The sequence below is a fragment of the Somniosus microcephalus genome, chromosome 11, assembly GCF_052327205.1.
Source record: "Somniosus microcephalus isolate GS21.2 chromosome 11, FLI_Smic_1.0, whole genome shotgun sequence".
Lineage (NCBI taxonomy): Eukaryota > Metazoa > Chordata > Chondrichthyes > Squaliformes > Somniosidae > Somniosus > Somniosus microcephalus.
Genome location: NC_140997.1, coordinates 237757238 through 237781998, shown reverse-complemented (window position 1 = coordinate 237781998; position 24761 = coordinate 237757238). Strand labels below are relative to the sequence as shown.

The 24761-nt window shown below is 54.7% G+C and overlaps 1 protein-coding gene across 1 annotated transcript in view; it reads right to left on the bottom strand.

Annotated features, from left to right (window-relative positions):
• Positions 1-2147: 2147 nt before the first annotated feature.
• qars1 (glutaminyl-tRNA synthetase 1) overlaps positions 2148-24761 on the bottom strand; it is a 110232-nt gene continuing 87618 nt past the window's right edge. Inside the window, exons 16-24 of the mRNA XM_086002183.1 lie at positions 23558-23695; positions 21497-21584; positions 16164-16307; positions 15604-15708; positions 13528-13620; positions 12977-13104; positions 10790-10856; positions 4499-4624; positions 2148-3612 (exon numbers count right to left, since the gene is read on the bottom strand). Of these exons, the coding sequence (XP_085858309.1) occupies positions 3562-3612; positions 4499-4624; positions 10790-10856; positions 12977-13104; positions 13528-13620; positions 15604-15708; positions 16164-16307; positions 21497-21584; positions 23558-23695 (940 nt within the window). The 3' untranslated portion in view covers positions 2148-3561. The remainder of the gene's footprint in view (positions 3613-4498; positions 4625-10789; positions 10857-12976; positions 13105-13527; positions 13621-15603; positions 15709-16163; positions 16308-21496; positions 21585-23557; positions 23696-24761) is intronic.

Sequence of the window (24761 nt, the reverse complement as noted above, 5' to 3'; positions counted from 1 at the left end):
TAAGATAAATGACTGGATGATCTGTTTTGGTGGGTGTTAGGTGAGGGATAAATATTGGTCAGAACTCCCCTGCTCTTCTTCCAATAGTGCCGTGAAATCTTTTATGTTCACCCGAGAGGGCAGATGGTTTAACATCTCATCCAACAGTGTAGCACTTCCTCAGTACTGCACTGGCAATGTCAGCTAGACCTTGTGTAGACCTAGACCTCTGGAGTGGGACTTGGGACTCACGACCTTCTGACTCCGAGACGAGAGTTGCCACCCACTGAGCCATGGCTGACACCAAAGTTTGTTCAGCTGGCATCAACATTCTGCGGCATAGTTTCTGCAAGTGGTCTCACCATCCTTGGGCTAATGGTTGGGGGTACAAGTCAAGCCAAACCTCCCCTTAGAAAGTGTATGTGGGCAGACACTGGGCAGTGACAAGTTCATGCCTTCTCCCCATGGTCCCAGATTCTGCTGCACTCCCTGTGTAAGGGTGACATGCGAAGATTGTGCTGTGGGAGAGAAGTGCAATGTCACTCAAGCAGGAATCCACACCATCCAATGATTGGGAGAACTGGGGAAAGACTTGGTGCAATTCTGTAATTATCAATACTGTCAATAGGGATGGGTTATTTAAGGGTTTATATTTTTGTCAGTTATTATTCAATCACCGCTGCCCTAACAATCAAAGGATGAAATGCCACTGCAGATGTGGAATAGAGCAGGAAGTGCGAGAGCAGATGTGGAATAGAGCAGGAAGTGCGAGAGCAGATGTGGAATAGCGCAGGAAGTGCGAGAGCAGATGTGGAATAGAGCAGGAAGTGCGAGAGCAGATGTGGAATAGAGCAGGAAGTGCGAGAGCAGATGTGGAATAGAGCAGGAAGTGCGAGAGCAGATGTGGAATAGCGCAGGAAGTGCGAGAGCAGATGTGGAATAGCGCAGGAAGTGCGAGAGCAGATGTGGAATAGCGCAGGAAGTGCGAGAGCAGATGTGGAATAGCGCAGGAAGTGCGAGAGCAGATGTGGAATAGAGCAGGAAGTGCGAGAGCAGATGTGGAATAGAGCAGGAAGTGCGAGAGCAGATGTGGAATAGAGCAGGAAGTGCGAGAGCAGATGTGGAATAGAGCAGGAAGTGCGAGAGCAGATGTGGAATAGAGCAGGAAGTGCGAGAGCAGATGTGGAATAGAGCAGGAAGTGCGAGAGCAGATGTGGAATAGAGCAGGAAGTGCGAGAGCAGATGTGTACATAGGAACAAGAGTAGGCCATTCAGCCCATCGAGCCTCTTTCGCCATTCAATCATATCACGGCAAGAACAAAAAAAAAGGGAAAAATAAAATTAAGGTGAAAAGAAAAAAAAAAGGGTAAAATTTAAAAATAAAAATGATCTGACCAGAAAACAAGATGGCGGAGCGAGTCCGTGAAAATCGGAGCCTCAAAGTGGTCAAAGCAAAACCCGGAGGCTGCAACACCACACTCTCTCGCTGCAGTGTAGCAGCTGTTGTGTGACAGGCAGAATCATGACATCTTTAACATGGAAAACACGATTCACAGCGCCAACCACTGGCGGGACAGGTATTGCAGCTAAATCTGGACACTTTTATAATGAGATTACCACAAGAGGTTGACATGGGACCTTCCAATACATTTTGAAATGGAATGCACAGGCTCTGTATTGTAGTTTTACAATAGACGTGCAGTAGAACTTATTTCACTACCACTGCTTGCATTTCTGCAGAACCTGGTTTACTGTGAGTACAGAAAATGTTGGAAATCCACAGCTAGCTTGTCAGCATCTGGGAGGAAAGCTGCCGGCTGTTTGAAAATGCTGCAGCCTCGGAGTCTGCCCCAGGCCGGATGCGCACCAGCTGATCCCCTCATTGTGTATTTCCAGCATTCACTGCTTTGCTTTGATGTTAATATTTTTGGCAGCACTGCGCCAGTCTAGCATCTTACTACAGTGATACTATCATAGGCACCGTGACCCAGCGTGGAGCAACACAGTACGGCACGAAGCAACCCAACACGACACCAGTCTCGCATCCTACTACAGTGGCACTATCATAGGCACTGTGACCCAGCGTGGAGCAACCCAACACGGCACCAGTCTCGCATCTTACTACAGTGGCACTATCATAACTATTGACACTGCGGCAAAGACAGGGCTCCAAAAATTACTTTTTATTTCAGCAAAACCATTACAAAGCCTGACATTAAACTTCCTGTCGCTTCGATAACTTGCAGTTGAACAGTGGCAGTAATGGCGAGGGGCGGAGAGGGGGAGGGGGACGCGGGGAGTCTGATTACTCGGGGATCACGGGAACAAACACTCGTTTCAGCTTCGAGAAAGCAGTGAAACCAAGTTTTATTAAAGGCGGTTTGTGGTTATTCTCGGGGGGTGATGAGCTGTTGCCAGAGACGGTGAAAGGTGATGTGGCCGCGGCCTTTACATGAATGAATCGCACCTTCGACGCCGAGGCAGATCTGTGCTCCGAGTCTCGACAAATCCAGCTGCTGTTTGTGGATGTGAATTCCTGGCTTGCAAGCGTGAAATAGACGAGGCATCTTTCTAGCACTGCATTTCACAGTGGCTCAAATAACGACCTTCAGTGATTCGCTGATTGGCCTCATTTGCATTTTGTTTGCAAGAGAATCAGACATTTTTCTTAAGAGACAAGTGGAGCACTGCTAGGGCACAAAGAGTGTCCACCCCCAGCTCACGCCCAACGGGGGTGGTGATGGAGGAGAGTACGTGCGACCCAGCACCTTGTATACAAGTACCTGAGGTGTCCATCCAACAACAGAAGCAGCAGCGGCCGACCTCTGCAGCCGCCACTCTCTGCAGCCGCCACTGCAGTCACCGACCTGACCAAAAGTCGCCCGATCCTTTAAGGCTCTGAATATAGTCTCAATAGGCCAGAGGTAACAACAGGAAGTTTCACAGAACTCTGCATCTCCACTGCATTCCTACAAACACACCAACTGCTTTCAGTTATAGCTGTCAGAGTGAATCGGTTCATGAGATCCCAGATTGGCTCAACTAAAGATCAGAAAATGCTCCAAACACACGGCCCAAATCACTAACCGGGTATCCCTCTCTCGGGGCCCACTCACCCGCCATGTATTTTCAGCACTCTCTTTTTAATTCTCAACACTTTTGAGGCTGTTTATAAAAACTGATCACAATACAACCAGTCGATTTAAGTCGCTCCATTTTCCTGTGGTTTGCTGTCTCTCTTCTGTGCGGGTTTAAATCTGGATCACAGCCAGTTAAACTCGCTGGGTTTACAGATATCAGTGGGGGAGGGGACGGGACAGATTTCCCGAGTTTTACAGAGTGCGGATATTTGAGAGAGAGCAGGAAAGCAGTCACTGCTTCAACTGAACTATCGAGCTCTGATTTTTGAATGTATTTACTGTGCGATGATCCACAGGTGAGTGGGCGAGGAGCCGGGAGCAAGGTTTTCTCTCACTCCTTTCACCAGGAAAGTCAGGGAAATGCTGCGTCTTTCGGTAAAAATAAAAGGTTTAAGCATCTGGGTGGAGTTTTGAGCGCGGAGCCGCGTAGACCGGCAGCGCTTCAGATCTTCCCGGGATCTTCTTTCAGCATCACAGTCCTGTTCAACACCAACTGCAGGGGAAGAATGGAAGAAACATTCACAGGAGGCAACTCAAAGCAGTAATTCGTACAGTTCAGCAGAGGCTGGATGAGCAACAATGTGAACACCACCTAAAACATTCACTCCCTCCACCACCGGCGCACCGTGGCTGCAGTGTGGACCATCTACAAGATGCACTGCAGCAACTCGCCAAGGTTTCTTCGGCAGCACCTCCCAAACCCGCGACCTCTTCCGCCTAGAAGGACAAGGGCAGCAGGCGCATGGGAACACCACCACCTCCAAGTCACACACCATCCTGATGTGGAAGTATATCACTGATCCTTCATCGTCGCTGGGTCAAAATCCTGGAACTCCCTCCCTAACAGCACTGTGGGAGCACCTTCGCCACACGGCCTGCAGCGGTTCAAGGCGGCGGCTCACCACCACCTTCTCAAGGGCAATTAGGGATGGGCAATAAATGCCGGCCTTGCCAGCGACACCCACAACCCCAGAATTAATTTTAATAAACAGACTGAGTGAAGTTGCCGCAGCTTGGTGGGCTGGCTCCCCGGGGTCTGGGTTAACAGAACCCTTCACGGGGAGCTGTACTGTGCTCGTGGGGAGCACACACGTGGGTCATTTAAAACTAGCCGCCGAACGTAAAGCTGGCGCTGAGGGTCGGGTGCCCGTCACTGAAATCAACGGAAAGGAAAACTGAGCGGTTTCTCCAACAGGCATCACCTGCACACGGGTCTGACCCTGACGGGAAGGTGACTGTGTGAGGGCAACGGCGACACTGGTGGAACTGCACCGCTCTGCCCACTGGGCACCTCCCGGGCATCGCGCACTGTGACAACAGCTTCAATTCTTCAAATGAGCAGCGGGTCGGATGATCGTACAAGGTAACACTGCACCCACCTTCTGACCAGTGCTGTCCGGGTCCACAGAGAAATAGCCGACACGCTCAAACTGGAACTTGTCAAACGGCTTGGCATTTTTCACAGATACATCCAGCATTGCATCTCGGATTACCTGCAGGGAGTCCTAGGGAAAGAGATAAATGACACTGATCTATTTTGCAATGAGAGATTAACTTAATATTCATCCCCACAAGTGTCAGCTTGACTCAGTGGGTATCACGCGCGCCTCGGAGTCGGAAGGACGTGGGTTCAAGTCCCACTCCAGAGACTGGAGCCCATAATCTGGGCTGACACTCCAGTGCAGTACTGAGGGAGCGCCACACTGTCGGAGGGGCAGTACTGAGGGAGCGCTGCACTGTCGGAGGGGCAGTACTGAGGGAGCGCCGCACTGTCGGGGGGCAGTACTGAGGGAGCGCCGCACTGTCGGAGGGGCAGTACTGAGGGAGCGCCGCACTGTCGGAGGGGCAGTACTGAGGGAGCGCCGCACTGTCGGAGGGGCAGTACTGAGGGAGCGCCGCACTGTCGGAGGGGCAGTACTGAGGGAGCGCCGCACTGTCGGAGGGGCAGTACTGAGGGAGCGCCGCACTGTCGGAGGGGCAGTACTGAGGGAGCGCCGCACTGTCGGAGGGGCAGTACTGAGGGAGCGCTGCATTGTCGGAGAGGCAGTACTGAGGGAGCTGCGCACTGTCGGAGGGGCAGTACTGAGGAGGCACTGCACTGTCGGAGGGGCAGTACTGAGGGGGAGCCGTACTGTCGGAGGGGCAGTACTGAGGGAGCGCCGCACTGTCGGAGGGGCAGTAATGAGGGAGCGCAGCACTGTCGGAGGAGCAGTACTGAGGGAGCGCTGCATTGTCGGAGAGGCAGTACTGAGGGAGTGCTGCACTGTCGGAGGGGCAGTACTGAGGGAGCTGCGCACTGTCGGAGGGGCAGTACTGAGGGGGCGCTGCACTGTCGGAGGGGCAGTACTGAGGGAGCGCTGCACTGTCGGAGGGGCAGTACTGAGGGAGCGCTGCACTGTCGGAGGAGCAGTACTGAGGGAGCGCTGCACTGTCGGAGGAGCAGTACTGAGGGAGCGCTGCACTGTCGGAGGAGCAGTACTGAGGGAACGCTACACTGTTGGAGGGTCAGTACTGAGGGGGCGCTGCACTGTCAGAGGTGCCGTCTTTCAGATGAGAAGTTACACTATTGCTTGAAGAACAGGTCAAAGCTCTGCAGTCCTACCACATTCAGTCAAGGCACAAGTAAGGAGTGTGATGGAATACTCTCCACTTGCCTGGATGAGTGCAGCTGCAATAACTCAAGAAGCTCGACAGCATCCAGGACAAAGCAGCCCGTTTGATTGGCACCCCATCCACCACCTCCACCACCGGCGCACCGTGGCTGCAGTGTGTACCATCTACAAGATGCACTGCAGCAACGCGCCAAGGCTTCTTCGGCAGCACCTCCCAAACCCGCGACCTCTTCCACCTGGAAGGACAAGGACAGCAGGCGCATGGGAACACCACCACCTCCAAGTCACACACCAGCCTGACTTGGAAATATATCACCGATCCTTCATCGTCGCTGGGTCAAAATCCTGGAACTCCCTCCCTAACAGCACTGTGGGAGCACCTTCACCACACGGACTGCAGCAGTTCAAGAAGGCGGCTCACCACCACCTTCTCAAGGGCAACTAGGGATGGGCAATAAATGATGGCCTTGCCAGCGACGCCGAGATCCCATAAGCGAATTAAAAAAAAGTCGTGATTGGTGGTGGATCATTAAACAGTCCATGCCCGCATGCAACAAGACCTGGACGACGTTCAGGCTTGGGCTGATAAGTGGCAGGTAACATTCGCGCCACAGAAGTGCCAGGCAATGACTATTTCCAACAAGCGAGAGTCTAACCACCGCACCTTGACATTCAATGGCATTACCATCGCCGAATCCCCCACCAGCAACATCCTGGGGGTCACCATTAACCAGAAACTTAACTGGACCAGCCACATAAACACTGTGGTAACAAGAGCAGGTATTCTGCGGCGAGTGTCTCACCTCCTGACTCCCCAAAGCCTTTCCACCATCTACAAGGCACAAGTCAGGAGTGTGATGGAATACTCTCCACTTGCCTGGATGAGTGCAGCTCCAACAACACTCAAGAAGCTCAACACCATCCAGGACAAAGCAGCCCGCTTGATTGGCATCCCATCCACCACCTTAAACATTCACTCCCTCCACCACCGGCGCACCGTGTCTGCAGTGTGTACCATCTACAAGATGCACTGCAGCAACTCGCCAAGGCTTCTTCGGCAGCACCTCCCAAACCCGCGACCTCTTCCACCTAGAAGGACAAGGGCAGCAGGCGCATGGGAACACCACCACCTCCAAGTTCCCCTCCAAGTCACACACCATCCTGACTTGGAAATATATCGGCCGATCCTTCATCGTCGCTGGGTCAAAATCCTGGAACTCCCTCCCTAACAGCACTGTGGGAGCACCTTCACCACACGGACTGCAGCGGTTCAAGGCGGCGGCTCACCACCACCTTCTCAAGGGCAATTAGGGATGGGCAATAAATGCTGGCCTTGCCAGAGATGCTCACATCCCATGAACAAATAAAAAAAGTTTTCCCGAGTCCTGGCCATGTTGGACATCCTGGAGAGTTAAGGGTTAATAAGATAAACGGGATGGTTTGAAGTGTCGTGCGAGGAAAGCCTGGCTCGTCTTCTGCCTTTTGTGTCTGAGTGTTATATACGTGAAATGCTTCAGCAAGGGAATAAGTGACAGTAATGACCTCAGACATGAGTGATTAAAGTGTAACTTTGGTGGCTAGAGTAATAAGCATAAATAGAGGAACCCATTAACTATAATATAGAAAGATAACGGTTTGTGAAGTCTATTCTTCACAGGATTTGAGAACAGTTAAGTCAGGAAGATGTGTTGGAGGAAGTAGCTTTGAAGTAAGCAACTACAACCGCTGATGTGAACAGGCGCTTTCCAAAGGATTCAGGAACAGATACAGCGTGAGGCTTTCTCTATAAAGATAGGAGAGAGAGACTCGCATCTCTCCTGCGCCTCTCACCTCAGGACCTCCCAAAGATAGGAGAGAGAGACTCGCATCTCTCCTGCGCCTCTCACCTCAGGACCTCCCAAAGATAGGACAGAGAGACTCGCATCTCTCCCGCGCCTCTCGCCTCAGGACCTCTCAAAGATAGGACAGAGAGACTCGCATCTCTCCCGCGCCTCTCGCCTCAGGACCTCCCAAAGATAGGACAGAGAGACTCGCATCTCTCCCGCGCCTCTCACCTCAGGACCTCCCAAAGATAGGACAGAGAGACTCGCATCTCTCCCGCGCCTCTCACCTCAGGACCTCCCAAAGATAGGACAGAGAGACTCGCATCTCTCCCGCGCCTCTCACCTCAGGACCTCCCAAAGATAGGACAGAGAGACTCGCATCTCTCCCGCGCCTCTCACCTCAGGACCTCCCAAAGATAGGACAGAGAGACTCGCATCTCTCCCGCGCCTCTCACCTCAGGACCTCCCAAAGATAGGACAGAGAGACTCGCATCTCTCCCGCGCCTCTCACCTCAGGACCTCCCAAAGATAGGACAGAGAGACTCGCATCTCTCCTGCGCCTCTCACCTCAGGACATCCCAAAGATAGGACAGAGAGACTCGCATCTCTCCCGCGCCTCTCACCTCAGGACCTCCCAAAGATAGGACAGAGAGACTCGCATCTCTCCCGCGCCTCTCACCTCAGGACCTCCCAAAGATAGGACAGAGAGACTCGCATCTCTCCTGCGCCTCTCACCTCAGGACCTCCCAAAGATAGGACAGAGAGACTCGCATCTCTCCCGCGCCTCTCACCTCAGGACCTCAAAAAGATAGGAGAGAGAGACTCGCATCTCTCCCGCGCCTCTCGCCTCAGGACCTCCCAAAGATAGGACAGAGAGACTCGCATCTCTCCCGCGCCTCTCACCTCAGGACCTCTCAAAGATAGGACAGAGAGACTCACATCTCTCCGGCGCCTCTCACCTCAGGACCTCCCAAAGATAGGACAGAGAGACTCGCATCTCTCCCGCACCTCTCACCTCAGGACCTCCCAAAGATAGGACAGAGAGACTCACATCTCTCCCGCGCCTCTCGCCTCAGGACCTCCCAAAGATAGGACAGAGAGACTCGCATCTCTCCCGCGCCTCTCACCTCAGGACCTCTCAAAGATAGGACAGAGAGACTCGCATCTCTCCCGCGCCTCTCACCTCAGGACCTCCCAAAGATAGGACAGAGAGACTCGCATCTCTCCCGCGCCTCTCACCTCAGGACCTCTCAAAGATAGGACAGAGAGACTTGCATCTCTCCCGCGCCTCTCGCCTCAGGACCTCCCAAAGATAGGACAGAGAGACTCGCATCTCTCCCGCGCCTCTCGCCACCTCAGGACCTCCCAAAGATAGGACAGAGAGACTCGCATCTCTCCCGCGCCTCTCACCTCAGGACCTCTCAAAGATAGGACAGAGAGACTCGCATCTCTCCCGCGCCTCTCACCTCAGGACCTCTCAAAGATAGGACAGAGAGACTTGCATCTCTCCCGCGCCTCTCGCCTCAGGACCTCCCAAAGATAGGACAGAGAGACTCGCATCTCTCCCGCGCCTCTCGCCACCTCAGGACCTCCCAAAGATAGGACAGAGAGACTCGCATCTCTCCCGCGCCTCTCACCTCAGGACCTCCCAAAGATAGGACAGAGAGACTCGCATCTCTCCCGCGCCTCTCGCCTCAGGACCTCCCAAAGATAGGACAGAGAGAGACTCGCATCTCTCCGGCGCCTCTCGCCTCAGGACCTCCCAAAGATAGGACAGAGAGACTCGCATCTCTCCCGCGCCTCTCGCCACCTCAGGACCTCCCAAAGATAGGACAGAGAGACTCGCATCTCTCCCGCGCCTCTCACCTCAGGACCTCTCAAAGATAGGACAGAGAGACTCACATCTCTCCGGCGCCTCTCACCTCAGGACCTCCCAAAGATAGGACAGAGAGACTCGCATCTCTCCCGCGCCTCTCACCTCAGGACCTCTCAAAGATAGGACAGAGAGACTCGCATCTCTCCCGCGCCTCTCACCTCAGGACCTCCCAAAGATAGGACAGAGAGACTCGCATCTCTCCCGCGCCTCAGGACCTCCCAAAGATAGGACAGAGAGACTCGCATCTCTCCCGCGCCTCTCGCCTCAGGACCTCCCAAAGATAGGACAGAGAGACTCGCATCTCTCCCGCGCCTCTCGCCACCTCAGGACCTCCCAAAGATAGGACAGAGAGACTCGCATCTCTCCCGCGCCTCTCACCTCAGGACCTCTCAAAGTGCTTTACAGCCAATGAAGTACTTTTTGAAGTGTGGTCACTGTTGTAATGTGGGAAACGCAGCAGCCAATTTGTGCACAGCAAGCTCCCACAATCAGAAATGTGATAATGACCAGATCATCTGTTTTTAGTGATGTTGGTTGAGGGATAAATATTGGCCAGGACACTGGGTATAACTCCCCTGCTCTTCTTCAAAATAGTGACCGTGGGATCTTTTACGTCCACCTGAGAGCGCAGACAGGGCCTCGGTTTAACGTCTGATCCGAAAGACAAGTACCTTTGATGTAGGCAAAATATGGTGTATAAAGGAGCACGGTTTTCAACAGTTCTTCGGGGGCCTCGAGAGATGGAACTAGAAACTGAAAGCCACTCGCTGTGCACAGTACAGATCGATCACATATACTAGTTATCAATAAAGTCTGTTCCATATGCTCCACTATCGAGTGTCTGATGCTCACTCGAAACGCATCGTTGTGAATCAGAGAAAGAAGGAGGTTGACTACAGATGAATGTTAACAAACATCACCAAAACAGATTAACTGGTCATTGATCTGTTAGTGGGTTCCTCCAGTGTGCAAATGGCTCTCCCAGTTGCTAACACAATCTGTGTGATTCACTGTGAAGTGCGTTTGGGAATTTCGGCGCCATCAGCCGCTGCCCAATGAATGCAAGCTCGTTTCCTCCATTCTAAGGAACAGTAAGTTTCTTCCTCAATCTTCCTGCAACAGTCCAGCGGTGCTGTTAATGTCTCTTGAACCCTCAAAGCCTCTGCAACACAGATTGATCAAGCTCCTCCTGAAGGTGCCAACTGACCTTCGCTGGGAGCTGGCTCCACATCCCTGTGCTGGGGGAAAGGTTTATTCTGATCTCGAACCTGGTCCACGGCCCCTGTGCCCTGCTCTGCATCCTGTCTGAACCTTTTAATAGAACAGCTGCCTGGGCCACAGCTCAGCTCGAATACTCACTGGGTTAATATCGCTCAGGAACCCTCCGGGAACCTCGCTGGGATCCTCGGGACTTTTATGGTGGAATCTGGAAAAAAAACATTGGGATCAAGATTTCAATTCCACGCAACAGCCCCCCCTCCGCACCCAGAGAGAAAGACAGCCCCCCCTGCCCCTGAGAGACACAGCCCCTCCCCCCGACACGAGAAGTTGTCGGTGAGAAGCTATGAATTGGGAGTTGGCAGTAATCTCAGGGGGTGGGGCGGGATTACAAAGGGGAGGGGATGCTCCTGCTGTTCAGAGCTCTGGTCAGATCCTCTCGAGTCACAGGGGGAGAAATTGGGTATGTTGCACCACCTATTAGCGCCTGAAGAGGGCAGTCAGTGGCTGTAACGCCACTGGCCCGCCTCCCGTGTTATTCAGCAGGGGCGCTAATGGCGGTGTTAGCCTGTTGCGCTGCGCCGCAACCAATGACGTCATCGGTGTGCGCAGCGCCCCATTAGCGCCCCGATCGCGATATTTGGTAGCGAACGCCGCTGTAGCGCCGTTCGCTACCCGCGCCCGGTTCACGGGGCCTTGCTGTGCCGGCAGTGGCGCAAGTTAAGGTGGAGGTGCGGGGCGGCCGCCGCCTGCCAGCACCTCCGTCCCCGGCCTCCTGACCGCCCCCCCCCCCCCGCAGCATTGCCGGCTGTGTCCCGAGAGCCCGGCACTTCTCCTCGGTACCGGGCTCTTTTGCCGGCACTCGCGATCAGGGATCGTGCTGTTGCAGGCCCCTCCCCCTTAACAATGGGCGGAAGGCCTGCAGTACCGCTGCGGCACGTTGCGCTGCGATATTCAGTTTCAGCGCCCTAAGAGGGACGGGGAGCGCCTCGAGCCTCGCCCCGTCTCCCTCTAGGGGCGCTGAAACTGAATTTCTGACGTTCGCTAATGCTCCGAACGCTGCGCAAAAATCAGCGCCCAGGCGAACTTGGCGCCTCAACCCAATTTCTAGGCCAGTGTGTTCAGTTCTGGGCCCCGCACCTCAGGAGGGATAGATTGGCCTGGGAGGGGGAGCAGCGCAGATCTTTCACCAAAAGAGTATTTCTTTTAAAAACACTGAATCCACAGTCGAGACTGTAAAAGAGATAATGTTTTTCATAAAGATACTGGAGCTGAAAGGGTTAAATTACGAGGACAGATTGCATAAAGTTGTCTTGTATTCCCCTGAGATTAGAAAGCTGAGGTAGGGGAGATAGAGAGAAACTATTTCCTCTGATGGGGGAATCCAGAACACGGGGGCCAATGTGCCCGTTGATTTTTTTGGGGGCGCGGCCCGTTCAGAATACCGAGCGAGCACGGTTTCTCCCATTGACAAGCTGCGACCCTGCCGCGCGGGAAGGCCAGAGAGTTCATCGGCCGCGGAGCGTAAAGGGAGCTTTGGAGGGGGCACAATTGTAAAATTACACCTAGTATGTTTAGGAGTGAAAACAGGAAGCAGTTTATCTCACAAAGGGTAGTGGGAATCTGGAACTCTCCCCCAAAAGGCTGCGGATGCCGTGGGTCATTGAAATTTTTTAGACGGCGATTGATAGATTTTTGGTGGGTATTGAGGGATATAGAGCTCTCGCGGGTATATCTTGCGCGCTCTCGCGGGTACATCTTGCGCGCTCTCTCTCGGGTACATCTTGCGCGCTCCCTCTCGGGTACATCGTGCGCGCTCCCTCTCGGGTACATCGTGCGCGCTCCCTCTCGGGTACATCTTGCGCGCTCCCTCTCGGGTACATCTTGCGCTCCCATCTTTCGCTCCCTCTCGGGTACATCTTGCGCTCCCATCTTTCGCTCTCTCTCGGGTATATCTTTCGCTCTCTCTCGGGTATATCTTTCGCTCTCTCTCGGGTATATCTTTCGCTCTCTCTCGGGTATATCTTTCGCTCTCTCTCGGGTATATCTTTCGCTCTCTCTCGGGTATATCTTTCGCTCTCTCTCGGGTATATCTTTCGCTCTCTCTCGGGTATATCTTTCGCTCTCTCTCGGGTATATCTTTCGCTCTCTCTCGGGTATATCTTTCGCTCTCTCTCGGGTATATCTTTCGCTCTCTCTCGGGTATATCTTTCGCTCTCTCTCGGGTATATCTTTCGCTCTCTCTCGGGTATATCTTTCGCTCTCTCTCGGGTATATCTTTCGCTCTCTCTCGGGTATATCTTTCACTCTCTCGCGGGTAGTACTTACAGTCTCTCGTAAAGCCGCAGTTCACATATCAGAGGATTGGACACCCAGTGAATAAAAGCCTTTGGTTTCTCGGCCGTGTCTGATTTCCGACAGCTCGCCTCTAACTCGACCAGTTTCCCGTTCTTATTCTGTGAATAACAAAATACAATCCAGTGAACCATTTCGCGTTGATCGGATTCCGCTAGTCTGGGCCTCTCCGGAGAGGTTGTGGCCATTCCCATTTAACGGTCTTCAGTCTGCATGTTACACCAGCTTTTCGCTGTCATTTATAACTGGCCTCAGGACCGGCCAGGCTCCAATTATCAAGCAACATGGGTCTCCCACAGAGCGGCCACTGCATGTCCCAGGGAGGCCCATGTGTGATGCGTGTGGATAAGGCGCTGGGTAAGTACAGGTGATTACAGCGGATCGGCAGCCCATTCAGGACAGCGAGGGCTGCAACGGGGAGAAAATTAAGCGACAAGAAGTTTCACGGGGACAGTCTGCGCTCCTGGTCGGGGAACTGTGCTTTCAGTTGCTGATCATTGCTGCTACTGGTGACGCACACTTACCCTGATGATCCTCTGCACCGAGATGATGTAGCCAGCGTGTCGGAGTCCGACTGGTTGCTCGGGGGTCAGTCGCTTGTAGCCCTTCTCCATCACCTGCACACAAAGCAATCGCACGTCAGCATCGCCGGCACCGAGTCTACAGGAGGGCTCAGGACAACAGTAACAGTGAGCGCGGTGGTGGGGGAAACCCCGGGGCTGCAGGTAACATGAACACCAGGGGTACAGTTAACCCCGGGCCCGGTGATGCGGGTCACCCGGGCCCGGTGATGCGGGTCACCCGGGCCCGGTGATGAGGGTGACCCGGGCCCGGTGATGAGGGTGACCCGGGCCCGGTGATGTGGGTGACCCGGGCCCGGTGATGTGATTACCCCGGGCCCGGTGATGTGGGTAACCCGGGCCCGGTGATGTGATTAACCCGGGCCCGGTGATGTGATTAACCCGGGCCCAGTGATGTGATTAACCCGGGCCCGGTGATGTGATTAACCCGGGCCCGGTGATGTGATTAACCCGGGCCCGGTGATGAGGGTAACCCGGGCCCGGTGATGTGGGTAACCCGGGCCCGGTGATGTGGGTAACCCGGGCCCGGTGATGAGGGTAACCCGGGCCCGGTGATGAGGGTAACCCGGGCCCGGTGATGAGGGTAACCCGGGCCCGGTGATGAGGGTAACCCGGGCCCGGTGATGTGATTAACCCGGGCCCGGTGATGTGATTAACCCGGGCCCGGTGATGTGATTAACCCGGGCCCGGTGATGTGATTAACCCGGGCCCGGTGATGTGATTAACCCGGGCCCGGTGATGTGATTAACCCGGGCCCGGTGATGTGATTAACCCGGGCCCGGTGATGTGATTAACCCGGGCCCGGTGATGTGATTAACCCGGGCCCGGTGATGTGATTAACCCGGGCCCGGTGATGTGATTAACCCGGGCCCGGTGATGTGATTAACCCGGGCCTGGTGATGTGGGTAACCTGGGCCCGGTGATGAGGGTAACCAGGGCCCGGTGATGTGGGTAACCCGGGCCCGGTGATGTGGGTAACCCGGGCCTGGTGATGTGATTACCCCGGGCCCGGTGATGTGGGTAACCCGGGCCCGGTGATGTAATTAACCCGGGCCCGGTGATGTGATTAACCCGGGCCCGGTGATGTGATTAACCCGGGCCCGGTGATGTGATTAACCCGGGCCCGGTGATGTGATTAACCCGGGCCCGGTGATGTGATTAACCCGGGCCTGGTGATGTGATTAACCCGGGCCTGGTGATGTGATTAACCCGGGCCTGGTGATGTGATTAACCCGGGCCTGGTGATGTGATTAACCCGGGCCTGGTGATGTGATTAACCCGGGCCTGGTGATGTGATTAACCCGGGCCTGGTGATGTGATTAACCCGGGCCTGGTGATGTGATTAACCCGGGCCTGGTGATGAGGGTAACCCGGGCCTGGTGATGTGGGTAACCCGGGCCTGGTGATGTGGGTAACCCGGGCCTGGTGATGTGGGTAACCCGGGCCTGGTGATGTGGGTAACCCGGGCCTGGTGATGAGGGTAACCCGGGCCCGGTGATGAGGGTAACCCGGGCCCGGTGATGTGGGTAACCCGGGCCCGGTGATGTGGGTAACCCGGGCCCGGTGATGTGGGTAACCCGGGCCTGGTGATGTGGGTAACCCGGGCCTGGTGATGTGATTAACCCGGGCCTGGTGATGTGATTAACCTGGGCCTGGTGATGTGATTAACCCGGGCCTGGTGATGAGGGTAACCCGGGTCCTGGTGATGTGGGTAACCCGGGTCCTGGTAATGTGGGTAACCCGGGCCCGGTGATGAGGGTAACCAGGGCCCGGTGATGAGGGTAACCCGGGGCCTGATGATGAGGGTAACCTGGGTCCTGGGTAAGCTCCTAAGGCGCTACTGAAGGAATGTTTGTCATGTGGAGGATCCACTGGGACACTCACTGCTTCGCCACAGGGGAGGGAGAGCGCCACCTCACCAGTGAGTCTCGGAGCAAGTCACCCACCCACGCCCCATCCCACGCCCGAGCCCAGCAAAGCACCGAGAAATGGAGATACTGTGAACAGCGAGAGCCTGACCTCCCGGAAATCGGAGCGTTCGATGTAGATGGTGGAGGTGATCGGCACCGTGTGGAATCCCTTACTTTCATCCGCTGGGAAGTTTGGAACGGAGACTTGTACAGGCTGTGGGAAAACAGTGGGCGTCATCAGGAGAGGAGGCACAATGTTGGCACACACCCCACCCCCCCCTCGAACACTCCCCGCCTCACACACTCCCCGCCTCGCACCCTCCCCACCCTCCCCGCCCCCTCCCTTGCACCCTTCCCCCCCTCCCCTCCCTTGCACACTCTCCCACCCCCCTCCCCGTCCTCCCACCCGCGCACACTCCTCCCCTCGCACACTCCCCGCCCCCACTCCTCTCGCACTCCCCTCCTCGCAAACTCCCCACCCTCCCCCCCTCCCTTGCACCCTCCCCCCCCGCCCCACCCTCGCGCACACTCCCTCCCCGTCCCCCCACCCGCGCACACTCCTCCCCTCGCACACTCCCTGCTCGCACTCCCCACACCCCCACCCCTCACTCCTCGCACGCTCCCCACCCTCACAATCTGGCTGTAGACAATATGACACGAAGATATTACCTGGTCAGATGGGAAGTTTGCAATGGTAACTTTGAGTGGCTCGAGAACAGCCATAACACGGGGTGCAGTGTCATTGAGAACATCTCGTACACACGACTCCAGCAGGTGTGGCTCCGTGGTTGTCTGGGCAACTGTCACCCCGACCTGTGGGTGGAAGAGAGAAAATAACCGCAACCATCTCCTAACACGTCCTCTCGAGACAGTCAGCTAACATTTACCCACCACAGCGAGGTGACCCTGTACCGCAACAGTGAGGATTATCAGGTTTAATGTTTAAATTAGAAGTCTTCTAATGTTGAGTTTGGGTTTCCGAGTTCTGTGGCTTGTAGCCGGACGGAGGTGAGGAGTTCCAGTTTTGAGGTGCTGGGTAAGAATGAGTTAGAGCAAGTGAGGATGCAGGGCAGAGGACATGTGTGTAGGCAGGGTGTGTGGAACAGGAGAATAAAGGATCGGGAAGGAAACCTGCCGTCCTTAGCCGGTCTGGGCCTATGTGTGACTCCAGTCCTTGACCCTTAACTGCCCTCTGAAGTGGTCTAGCGAGACACTAAATTGCAGTGGTTTCTTGGAGAAGGCTCCCCACTGCCTAATGAAGGCAATTAGGGATGGGCGATAAATGCCGGCCTTGCCAGCGACGCCTACATCCCCAGAAGAAGAAAGATTTGTGGTATCAGTAACTGAGAGGGTCGAGTCTTTACTTTTTTACATGAATGTTGAATTCCAGTCTAGACTGATATTTGTACACTTGCTTTGCCTAAATGGAATGAGTTTGTCAGATGAACAGTCCATGGGTGAAGGGGAGGAAAATAAGGAAGGAAGGGGTCATCTACACGGTGCGCATGTCTGCTCCCCAGGGAGAGGTCCCTTTCTCCAGATCCTGCCCTGAGGAGAGGTCCCTTTCTCCAGTTCCTGCCTCAGGGAGAGGTCCCTTTCTCCAGTTCCTGCCCCAGAGAGAGGTCCCTTTCTCCAGTTCCTGCCCCAGGGAGAGGTCCCTTTCTCCAGTTCCTGCCCCAGAGAGAGGTCCCTTTCTCCAGATCCTGCCCCAGGGAGAGGTCCCTTTCTCCAGTTCCTGCCCCAGGGAGAGGTCCCTTTCTCCAGTTCCTGCCCCAGGGAGAGGTCCCTTTCTCCAGTTCCTGCCCCAGGGAGAGATCCCTTTCTCCAGTTCCTGCCCCAGGGAGAGGTCCCTTTCTCCAGTTCCTGCCCCAGGGAGAGGTCCCTTTCTCCAGTTCCTGCCCCAGGGAGAGATCCCTTTCTCCAGTTCCTGCCCCAGGGAGAGATCCCTTTCTCCAGTTCCTGCCCCAGGGAGAGATCCCTTTCTCCAGTTCCTGCCCCAGGGAGAGATCCCTTTCTCCAGATCCTGCCCTGAGGAGAGGTCCCTTTCTCCAGTTCCTGCCCTGAGGAGAGGTCCCTTTCTCCAGTTCCTGCCCCAGGGAGAGGTCCCTTTCTCCAGTTCCTGCCCCAGGGAGAGATCCCTTTCTCCAGTTCCTGCCCTGAGGAGAGGTCCCTTTCTCCAGTTCCTGTCCCAGGGAGAGATCCCTTTCTCCAGATCCTGCCCTGAGGAGAGGTCCCTTTCTCCAGTTCCTGCCCCAGGGAAAGATCCCTTTCTCCAGATCCTGCCCTGAGGAGAGATCCCTTTCTCCAGATCCTGCCCTGAGGAGAGGTCCCTTTCTCCAGTTCCTGCCCCAGGGAGAGGTCCCTTTCTCCAGATCCTGCCCTGAGGAGAGGTCCCTTTCTCCAGTTCCTGCCCCAGGGAAAGGTCCCTTTCTCCAGATCCTGCCCTGAGGAGAGGTCCCTTTCTCCAGATCCTGCCCCAGGGAGAGGTCCCTTTCTCCAGTTCCTGCCCCAGGGAAAGATCCCTTTCTCCAGATCCTGCCCTGAGGAGAGATCCCTTTCTCCAGATCCTGCCCTGAGGAGAGGTCCCTTTCTCCAGTTCCTGCCCCAGGGAGAGATCCCTTTCTCCAGTTCCTGCCCCAGGGAGAGGTCCCTTTCTCCAGTTCCTGCCTCAGGGAGAGGTCCCTTTCTCCAGTTCCTGCCCCAGAGAGAGGTCCCTTTCTCCAGTTCCTGCCCCAGGGAGAGATCCCTTTCTCCAGATCCTGCCCCAGGGAGAGGTCCCTTTCTCCAGTTCCTGTCCCAGGGAGAGATCCCTTTCTCCAGTTCCTGCCACAGGGAGAGGTCCCTTTCTCCAGTTCCTGCCCCAAGGAGAGGTCCCTTTCTCCAGTTCCTGCCCCAGGGAGAGATCCGTTTCTCCAGTTCCTGCCTCAGGGAGAGGTCCCTTTCTCCAGTTCCTGCCCCAGGGAGAGGTCCCTTTCTCCAGTTCCTGCCCCAGGGAGAGGTCCCTTTCTCCAGTTCCTGCCCCAGGGAGAGGTCCCTTTCTCCAGTTCCTGCCCCAGGGAGAGGTCCCTTTCTCCAGTTCCTGCCCCAGGGAGAGGTCCCTTTCTCCAGTTCCTGCCCCAGGGAGAGATCCCTTTCTCCAGTTCCTGCCCCAAGGAGAGATCCCTTTCTCCAGTTCCTGCCCTGAGGAGAGGTCCCTTTCTCCAGTTCCTGCCCCAGGGAGAGGTCCCTTTCTCCAGTTCCTGCCCCAGGGAGAGGTCCCTTTCTCCAGATCCTGCCCCAGGGAGAGGTCCCTTTCTCCAGTTCCTGCCCCAGGGAGAGGTCCCTTTCTCCAGTTCCTGCCCCAGGGAGAGGTCCCTTTCTCCAGTTCCTGCCTCAGGGAGAGGTCCCTTTCTCCAGTTCCTGCCCCAGGGAGAGGTCCCTTTCTCCAGTTCCTGCCCCAGGGAGAGGTCCCTTTCTCCAGTTCCTGCCCCAGGGAGAGGTCCCTTTCTCCAGTTCCTGCCCCAGGGAGAGGTCCCTTTCTCCAGATCCTGCCCCAGGGAGAGGTCCCTTTCTCCAGTTCCTGCCCTGAGGAGAGGTCCCTTTCTCCAGATCCCGCCACAGGGAGAGGTCCCTTTCTCCAGTTCCTGCCCCAGGGAGAGATCCCTTTCTCCAGTTCCTGCCCCAGGGAGAGGTCCCTTTCTCCAGATCCTGCCCCAGGGAGAGATCCCTTTCTCCAGTTCCTGCCCCAGGGAGAGGTCCCTTTCTCCAGATCCTGCCCCAGGGAGAGGTCCCTTTCTCCAGATCCTGCCACAGGGAGAGGTCCCTTTCTCCAGTTCCTGCCCCAGGGAGAGGTCCCTTTCTCCAGATCCTGCCCCAGGGAGAGGTCCCTTTCTCCAGTTCCTGCCCCAGGGAGAGGTCCCTTTCTCCAGATCCTGCCCCAGGGAGAGGTCCCTTTCTCCAGTTCCTGCCCCAGGGAGAGGTCCCTTTCTCCAGATCCTGCCCCAGGGAGAGGTCCCTTTCTCCAGTTCCTGCCCCAGGGAGAGATCCCTTTCTCCAGTTCCTGCCCCAGGGAGAGGTCCCTTTCTCCAGTTCCTGCCCCAGGGAGAGGTCCCTTTCTCCAGTTCCTGCCCCAGGGAGAGATCCCTTTCTCCAGTTCCTGCCCCAGGGAGAGATCCCTTTCTCCAGTTCCTGCCCCAGGGAGAGGTCCCTTTCTCCAGTTCCTGCCCCAGGGAGAGATCCCTTTCTCCAGTTCCTGCCCCAGGGAGAGATCCCTTTCTCCAGTTCCTGCCTCAGGGAGAGGTCCCTTTCTCCAGTTCCTGCCCCAGGGAGAGATCCCTTTCTCCAGTTCCTGCCTCAGGGAGAGGTCCCTTTCTCCAGTTCCTGCCTCAGGGAGAGGTCCCTTTCTCCAGTTCCTGCCCCAGGGAGAGATCCCTTTCTCCAGTTCCTGCCCCAGGGAGAGATCCCTTTCTCCAGTTCCTGCCTCAGGGAGAGGTCCCTTTCTCCAGTTCCTGCCCCAGGGAGAGATCCCTTTCTCCAGTTCCTGCCCCAGGGAGAGGTCCCTTTCTCCAGTTCCTGCCCCAGGGAGAGATCCCTTTCTCCAGTTCCTGCCACAGGGAGAGGTCCCTTTCTCCAGTTCCTGCCCCAGGGAGAGATCCCTTTCTCCAGTTCCTGCCCTGAGGAGAGGTCCCTTTCTCCAGTTCCTGCCCCAAGGAGAGGTCCCTTTCTCCAGTTCCTGCCCCAGGGAGAGGTCCCTTTCTCCAGTTCCTGCCCTGAGGAGAGGTCCCTTTCTCCAGTTCCTGCCCCAGGGAGAGGTCCCTTTCTCCAGTTCCTGCCCCAGGGAGAGGTCCCTTTCTCCAGTTCCTGCCCTGAGGAGAGGTCCCTTTCTCCAGTTCCTGCCCCAGGGAGAGATCCCTTTCTCCAGTTCCTGCCCCAGGGAGAGATCCCTTTCTCCAGTTCCTGCCCCAGGGAGAGGTCCCTTTCTCCAGTTCCTGCCCCAGGGAGAGATCCCTTTCTCCAGTTCCTGCCCCAGGGAGAGATCCCTTTCTCCAGTTCCTGCCCCAGGGAGAGGTCCCTTTCTCCAGTTCCTGCCTCAGGGAGAGGTCCCTTTCTCCAGTTCCTGCCCCAGGGAGAGATCCCTTTCTCCAGTTCCTGCCCCAAGGAGAGATCCCTTTCTCCAGTTCCTGCCTCAGGGAGAGGTCCCTTTCTCCAGATCCTGCCCTGAGGAGAGGTCCCTTTCTCCAGTTCCTGCCCCAGGGAGAGATCCCTTTCTCCAGTTCCTGCCCCAGGGAGAGATCCCTTTCTCCAGTTCCTGCCCTGAGGAGAGGTCCCTTTCTCCAGTTCCTGCCCCAGGGAGAGGTCCCTTTCTCCAGTTCCTGCCCCAGGGAGAGGTCCCTTTCTCCAGTTCCTGCCCCAGGGAGAGGTCCCTTTCTCCAGTTCCTGCCCCAGGGAGAGATCCCTTTCTCCAGTTCCTGCCCCAGGGAGAGATCCCTTTCTCCAGTTCCTGCCCCAGGGAGAGATCCCTTTCTCCAGTTCCTGCCCTGAGGAGAGATCCCTTTCTCCAGTTCCTGCCCCAGGGAGAGATCCCTTTCTCCAGTTCCTGCCCTGAGGAGAGATCCCTTTCTCCAGTTCCTGCCCCAGGGAGAGATCCGTTTCTCCAGTTCCTGCCCCAGGGAGAGGTTCCTTTCTCCAGTTCCTGCCCCAAGGAGAGATCCGTTTCTCCAGTTCCTGCCCCAGGGAGAGATCCCTTTCTCCAGATCCTGCCCCAGGGAGAGGTCCCTTTCTCCAGTTCCTGTCCTGGGGGGGGGGGGGGGGGGGGGGGGCGGGGGGAGGTTCCTTTCTGCAGGGTTCAGTTCCTGCTCCCACCAAGGTGACCCGCAGACTGTGCCAGTAATAATTGACCTTGGGCTGGACTGTCCGAGTCTCTGAACTATATTCAGCTCCCAGTACATTAAACCAGCAGTTGTAATCCACTGTGATAAAAGGGTGAACAGCCAGGGCGATTGACGACACACGGAACACCTCACCTTAGCACAGAAGCTGTTGACTGCCTCTGGGGGAAAGCCTCTCCTGCGCAGGGCAGTCAGTGTAAACAAACGCGGATCGTCCCAGTCCCTGCAGGAGGAGAGAGCAGAAATAAGGCAATGGTAATCTGGAAAACAAAGGAGAGAAGAACCCACCAAACATGGGGACATGCCTGACACGGGGAACATAGAAACAGGAGGAGGCCTTTCAGCCCCTCGAGCCTGTTCCGTCATTCAATGAGATCATGGCTAATCTGCGGCCTAACTCCATATCCCTTAATACCTTTAGTTAACAAAAATCTATCAATCTCAGATTTGAAATTAACAAGTGATTTAGCATTGAGTGCGGTTTGTAGACCCACATATTGATGCACCAATGACCTGTCGGTTAAGCATCATGGGACTAAAAGCCGACAAATCCCCTGGACCTGACGGCCTACATCCTAGGGTTCTAAAAGAGGTGGCTGCAGAGATAGTGGATGCATTGGTTCTGATCTTCCAAAATTCCCTAGATTCTGGAATGGTCCCAGCGGATTGGAAGGTCACAAATGTAACGCTGCTATTCAAGAAAGGAGGGAGAGAGAAAACAGGGAACGACAGGCCAGTTAGCCTGACATCAGTCGTCGGGAAAATGCTGGAATCCATTGTTGAGGAAGTGGTATCAGGGCACTTAGAAAATCATAACATGATTAGGCAGAGTCAACATGGTTTTATGAAAGGGAAATCCTGTTTGACAAATTTATTAGAGTTTTTTGAGGATGTAACTAGCAGGGTAGATAAAGGGGAACCAGTGGATGCAATATTTATGGATTTCCAAAAGGCATTCGATAAGGTGCCACATAAAAGGTTATTACACAAGATTAGGGCTCATGGGGTTGGGGGTAATATAGTAGCATGGATAGAGGATTGGTTAACGGACAGAAAACAGAGAGTCGGGATAAACGGATCTTTTTCAGGTTGGCAGGCTGTAACTAGTGGGGTGCTGCAAGGATCAGTGTTGGGGCCTCAGCTATTTACAATCTATATTAATGACCTAGATGAAGGACCGAGTGTAATGTATCCAAGTTTGCTGATGATACAAAGCTAGGTGGGACAGTAAGCTGTGAGGAGAACACAGAGTCTGCAAAGGGATATAGATAGACTGAGTGAGTGGGCAGTAAGGTGGCAGATGGAGTATAATGTAGGGAAATGTGAGGTTATTCACTTTGGTAGGAAGAATAGAAAAACAGAATATTTTTTAAATGGTGAGAAACTTTCAAATGTTGGTGTTCAGAGAGATTTGGGTGTCCTCGTGCAAGAAACACAGAAAGCTAGCGTGCAGGTACAGCAAGCAATAAGGAAGGCAAATGGCATGTTGGTCTTTATTGCAAGGGGGTTGGAGTATAAGAGTAAGGAAGTCTTGCTCCAATTGTACAGGGCCTTGGTGAGACCACACCTGGAGTACTGGGCACAGTTCTGGTCTCCTTATCTAAGGAAGGATATACTTGCCTTGGAGGCGATGCAACAAAGGTTCACTAGATTGATTCCTGGGGTGAGAGGGCTGTCCTATGAGGAGAGATTGTGTAGATTGGGCCGATACTCTCTGGAGTTTAGAAGAATGAGAGGTGATCTCATTGAAACATACAAGATTCTGAGGGGGATTGACAGGGTAGATGCTGAGAGGTTGTTTCCCCCTGGCTGGAGAGTCTAGAACCAGGGGTCACAGTCTCAGGATAAGGGGTTGGCCATTTAAGACTGAGATGAGGAGGAATTTCTTCACTCAGAGGGTTGTGAATCTTTGGAATTCTCTACCCCAGAGGGCTGTGGAGGCTCAGTCATTGAGTATATTCAAGGCTGAGATCGATAGATTTTTGGACTCTGGGGGAATCGAGGGATATGGAGATCGGGCAGGAAAGTGGAGTTGAGGTCGATGATCAGCCATGATCTTATTGAATGGTGGAGCAGGCTCCTGCTCCTAATTCTTATGTTCTCAAGGTTTAATTGAAGACAGTTACAAGGTTTCCACGTTATAACACTCTCAACCTCAGAGAAGAAAGAAGCGGATTATCTAATAGAGTCTGTTACCTCACTGCACCCGCCTCCACCAGTTTGATGATCTTCCTCTTTGATACCACAGTGTAGTGCAGATTCAGCCGCCCATATTCCCACTGCACAGGGCAGTACACGTCCAGAGCGTTACACAGCCAGTAATAGGACGAGCGCCTGTAGGAAACATACTGTGTAAAGTCACCACAGGTTTGATTAAACCCCCTCACGCACCTTATTCTCGGGCTAATCTTCCCCTCCCTATCTTGGGTCGTTTAGAGCAATTATATCAGCGACACTCTGCCAGAGATCAGCGAGCTCAACACTGACCGGGCACCAAGCCTGGGCTGTCCTGGTGAGTACGGCTTAGTACCTCATTGAGTGCATAGAGTCAGAACGGTACAGAAGGAGGCCATACGGCCCATTGAGTCCGTGCCGGCTCTCTGTAGAGCAATCCAGTCAGTCCCATTCCCCCGCTCTATCCCCGTAGCCCTGCAAGTTTATTTCCCTCAAGTGCCTATCCAGTCTCCCCTTGAAAACATGGGGCAGAGCCAAGCAGGACACTGGACAGTGCAGCAAGTGTTACTTAAAAAATAATAATTCATTTCAAAAGAACTTGCAGTAGACAGTTTGAGATGCTGGTCGTAGACACAGATCGCTCCCAATGCTAGGAGATGTTTTTTCACCCATGCATCCTGCCCGAAAGCTCTGGACATTTATCACGGAAGATTAAATAGTACAATCACCCGGAGATTGAGATTCCTGACCACGGCGGCACAAATGTGACAATCCCTCTTTCTCGATTCCGCTTTGCTGAAATCAGTCTTTGCGAATTGGCTGCTTCCCCTCAGCGATGCTCCGTGCAGAGGGGGGAGTGGCCCAGGCTGGGGACAAGCTGTCAGCCTGAGACAGCGGACAGACAGGAGCTGCCTCATCTCACTCTGTCCAGAACTAGTCTCCACTCCTAGCTCCAAATCAGCAGCAGATGCTGGAGGTTCCCAGCGGCTCAACCAGCTCCCGAGAGAGAGAGAGAGAACTGGTGCAGGGCTCCACCGGGAGCATTAACCGGCCTGTTCTCTTTGTTTTTTTATGTAAGAAATCACACAACACCAGGTTATAGTCCAACAGCTTTATTTGAAATCACAAGCTTTCGGAGCGCTGCTCCTTCTTCAGGTGAAGTGGAGAAATGCATAAAGACACAGCTTATATAGTCAGAGAATAATGTCAGATGTTTACAGGTAAC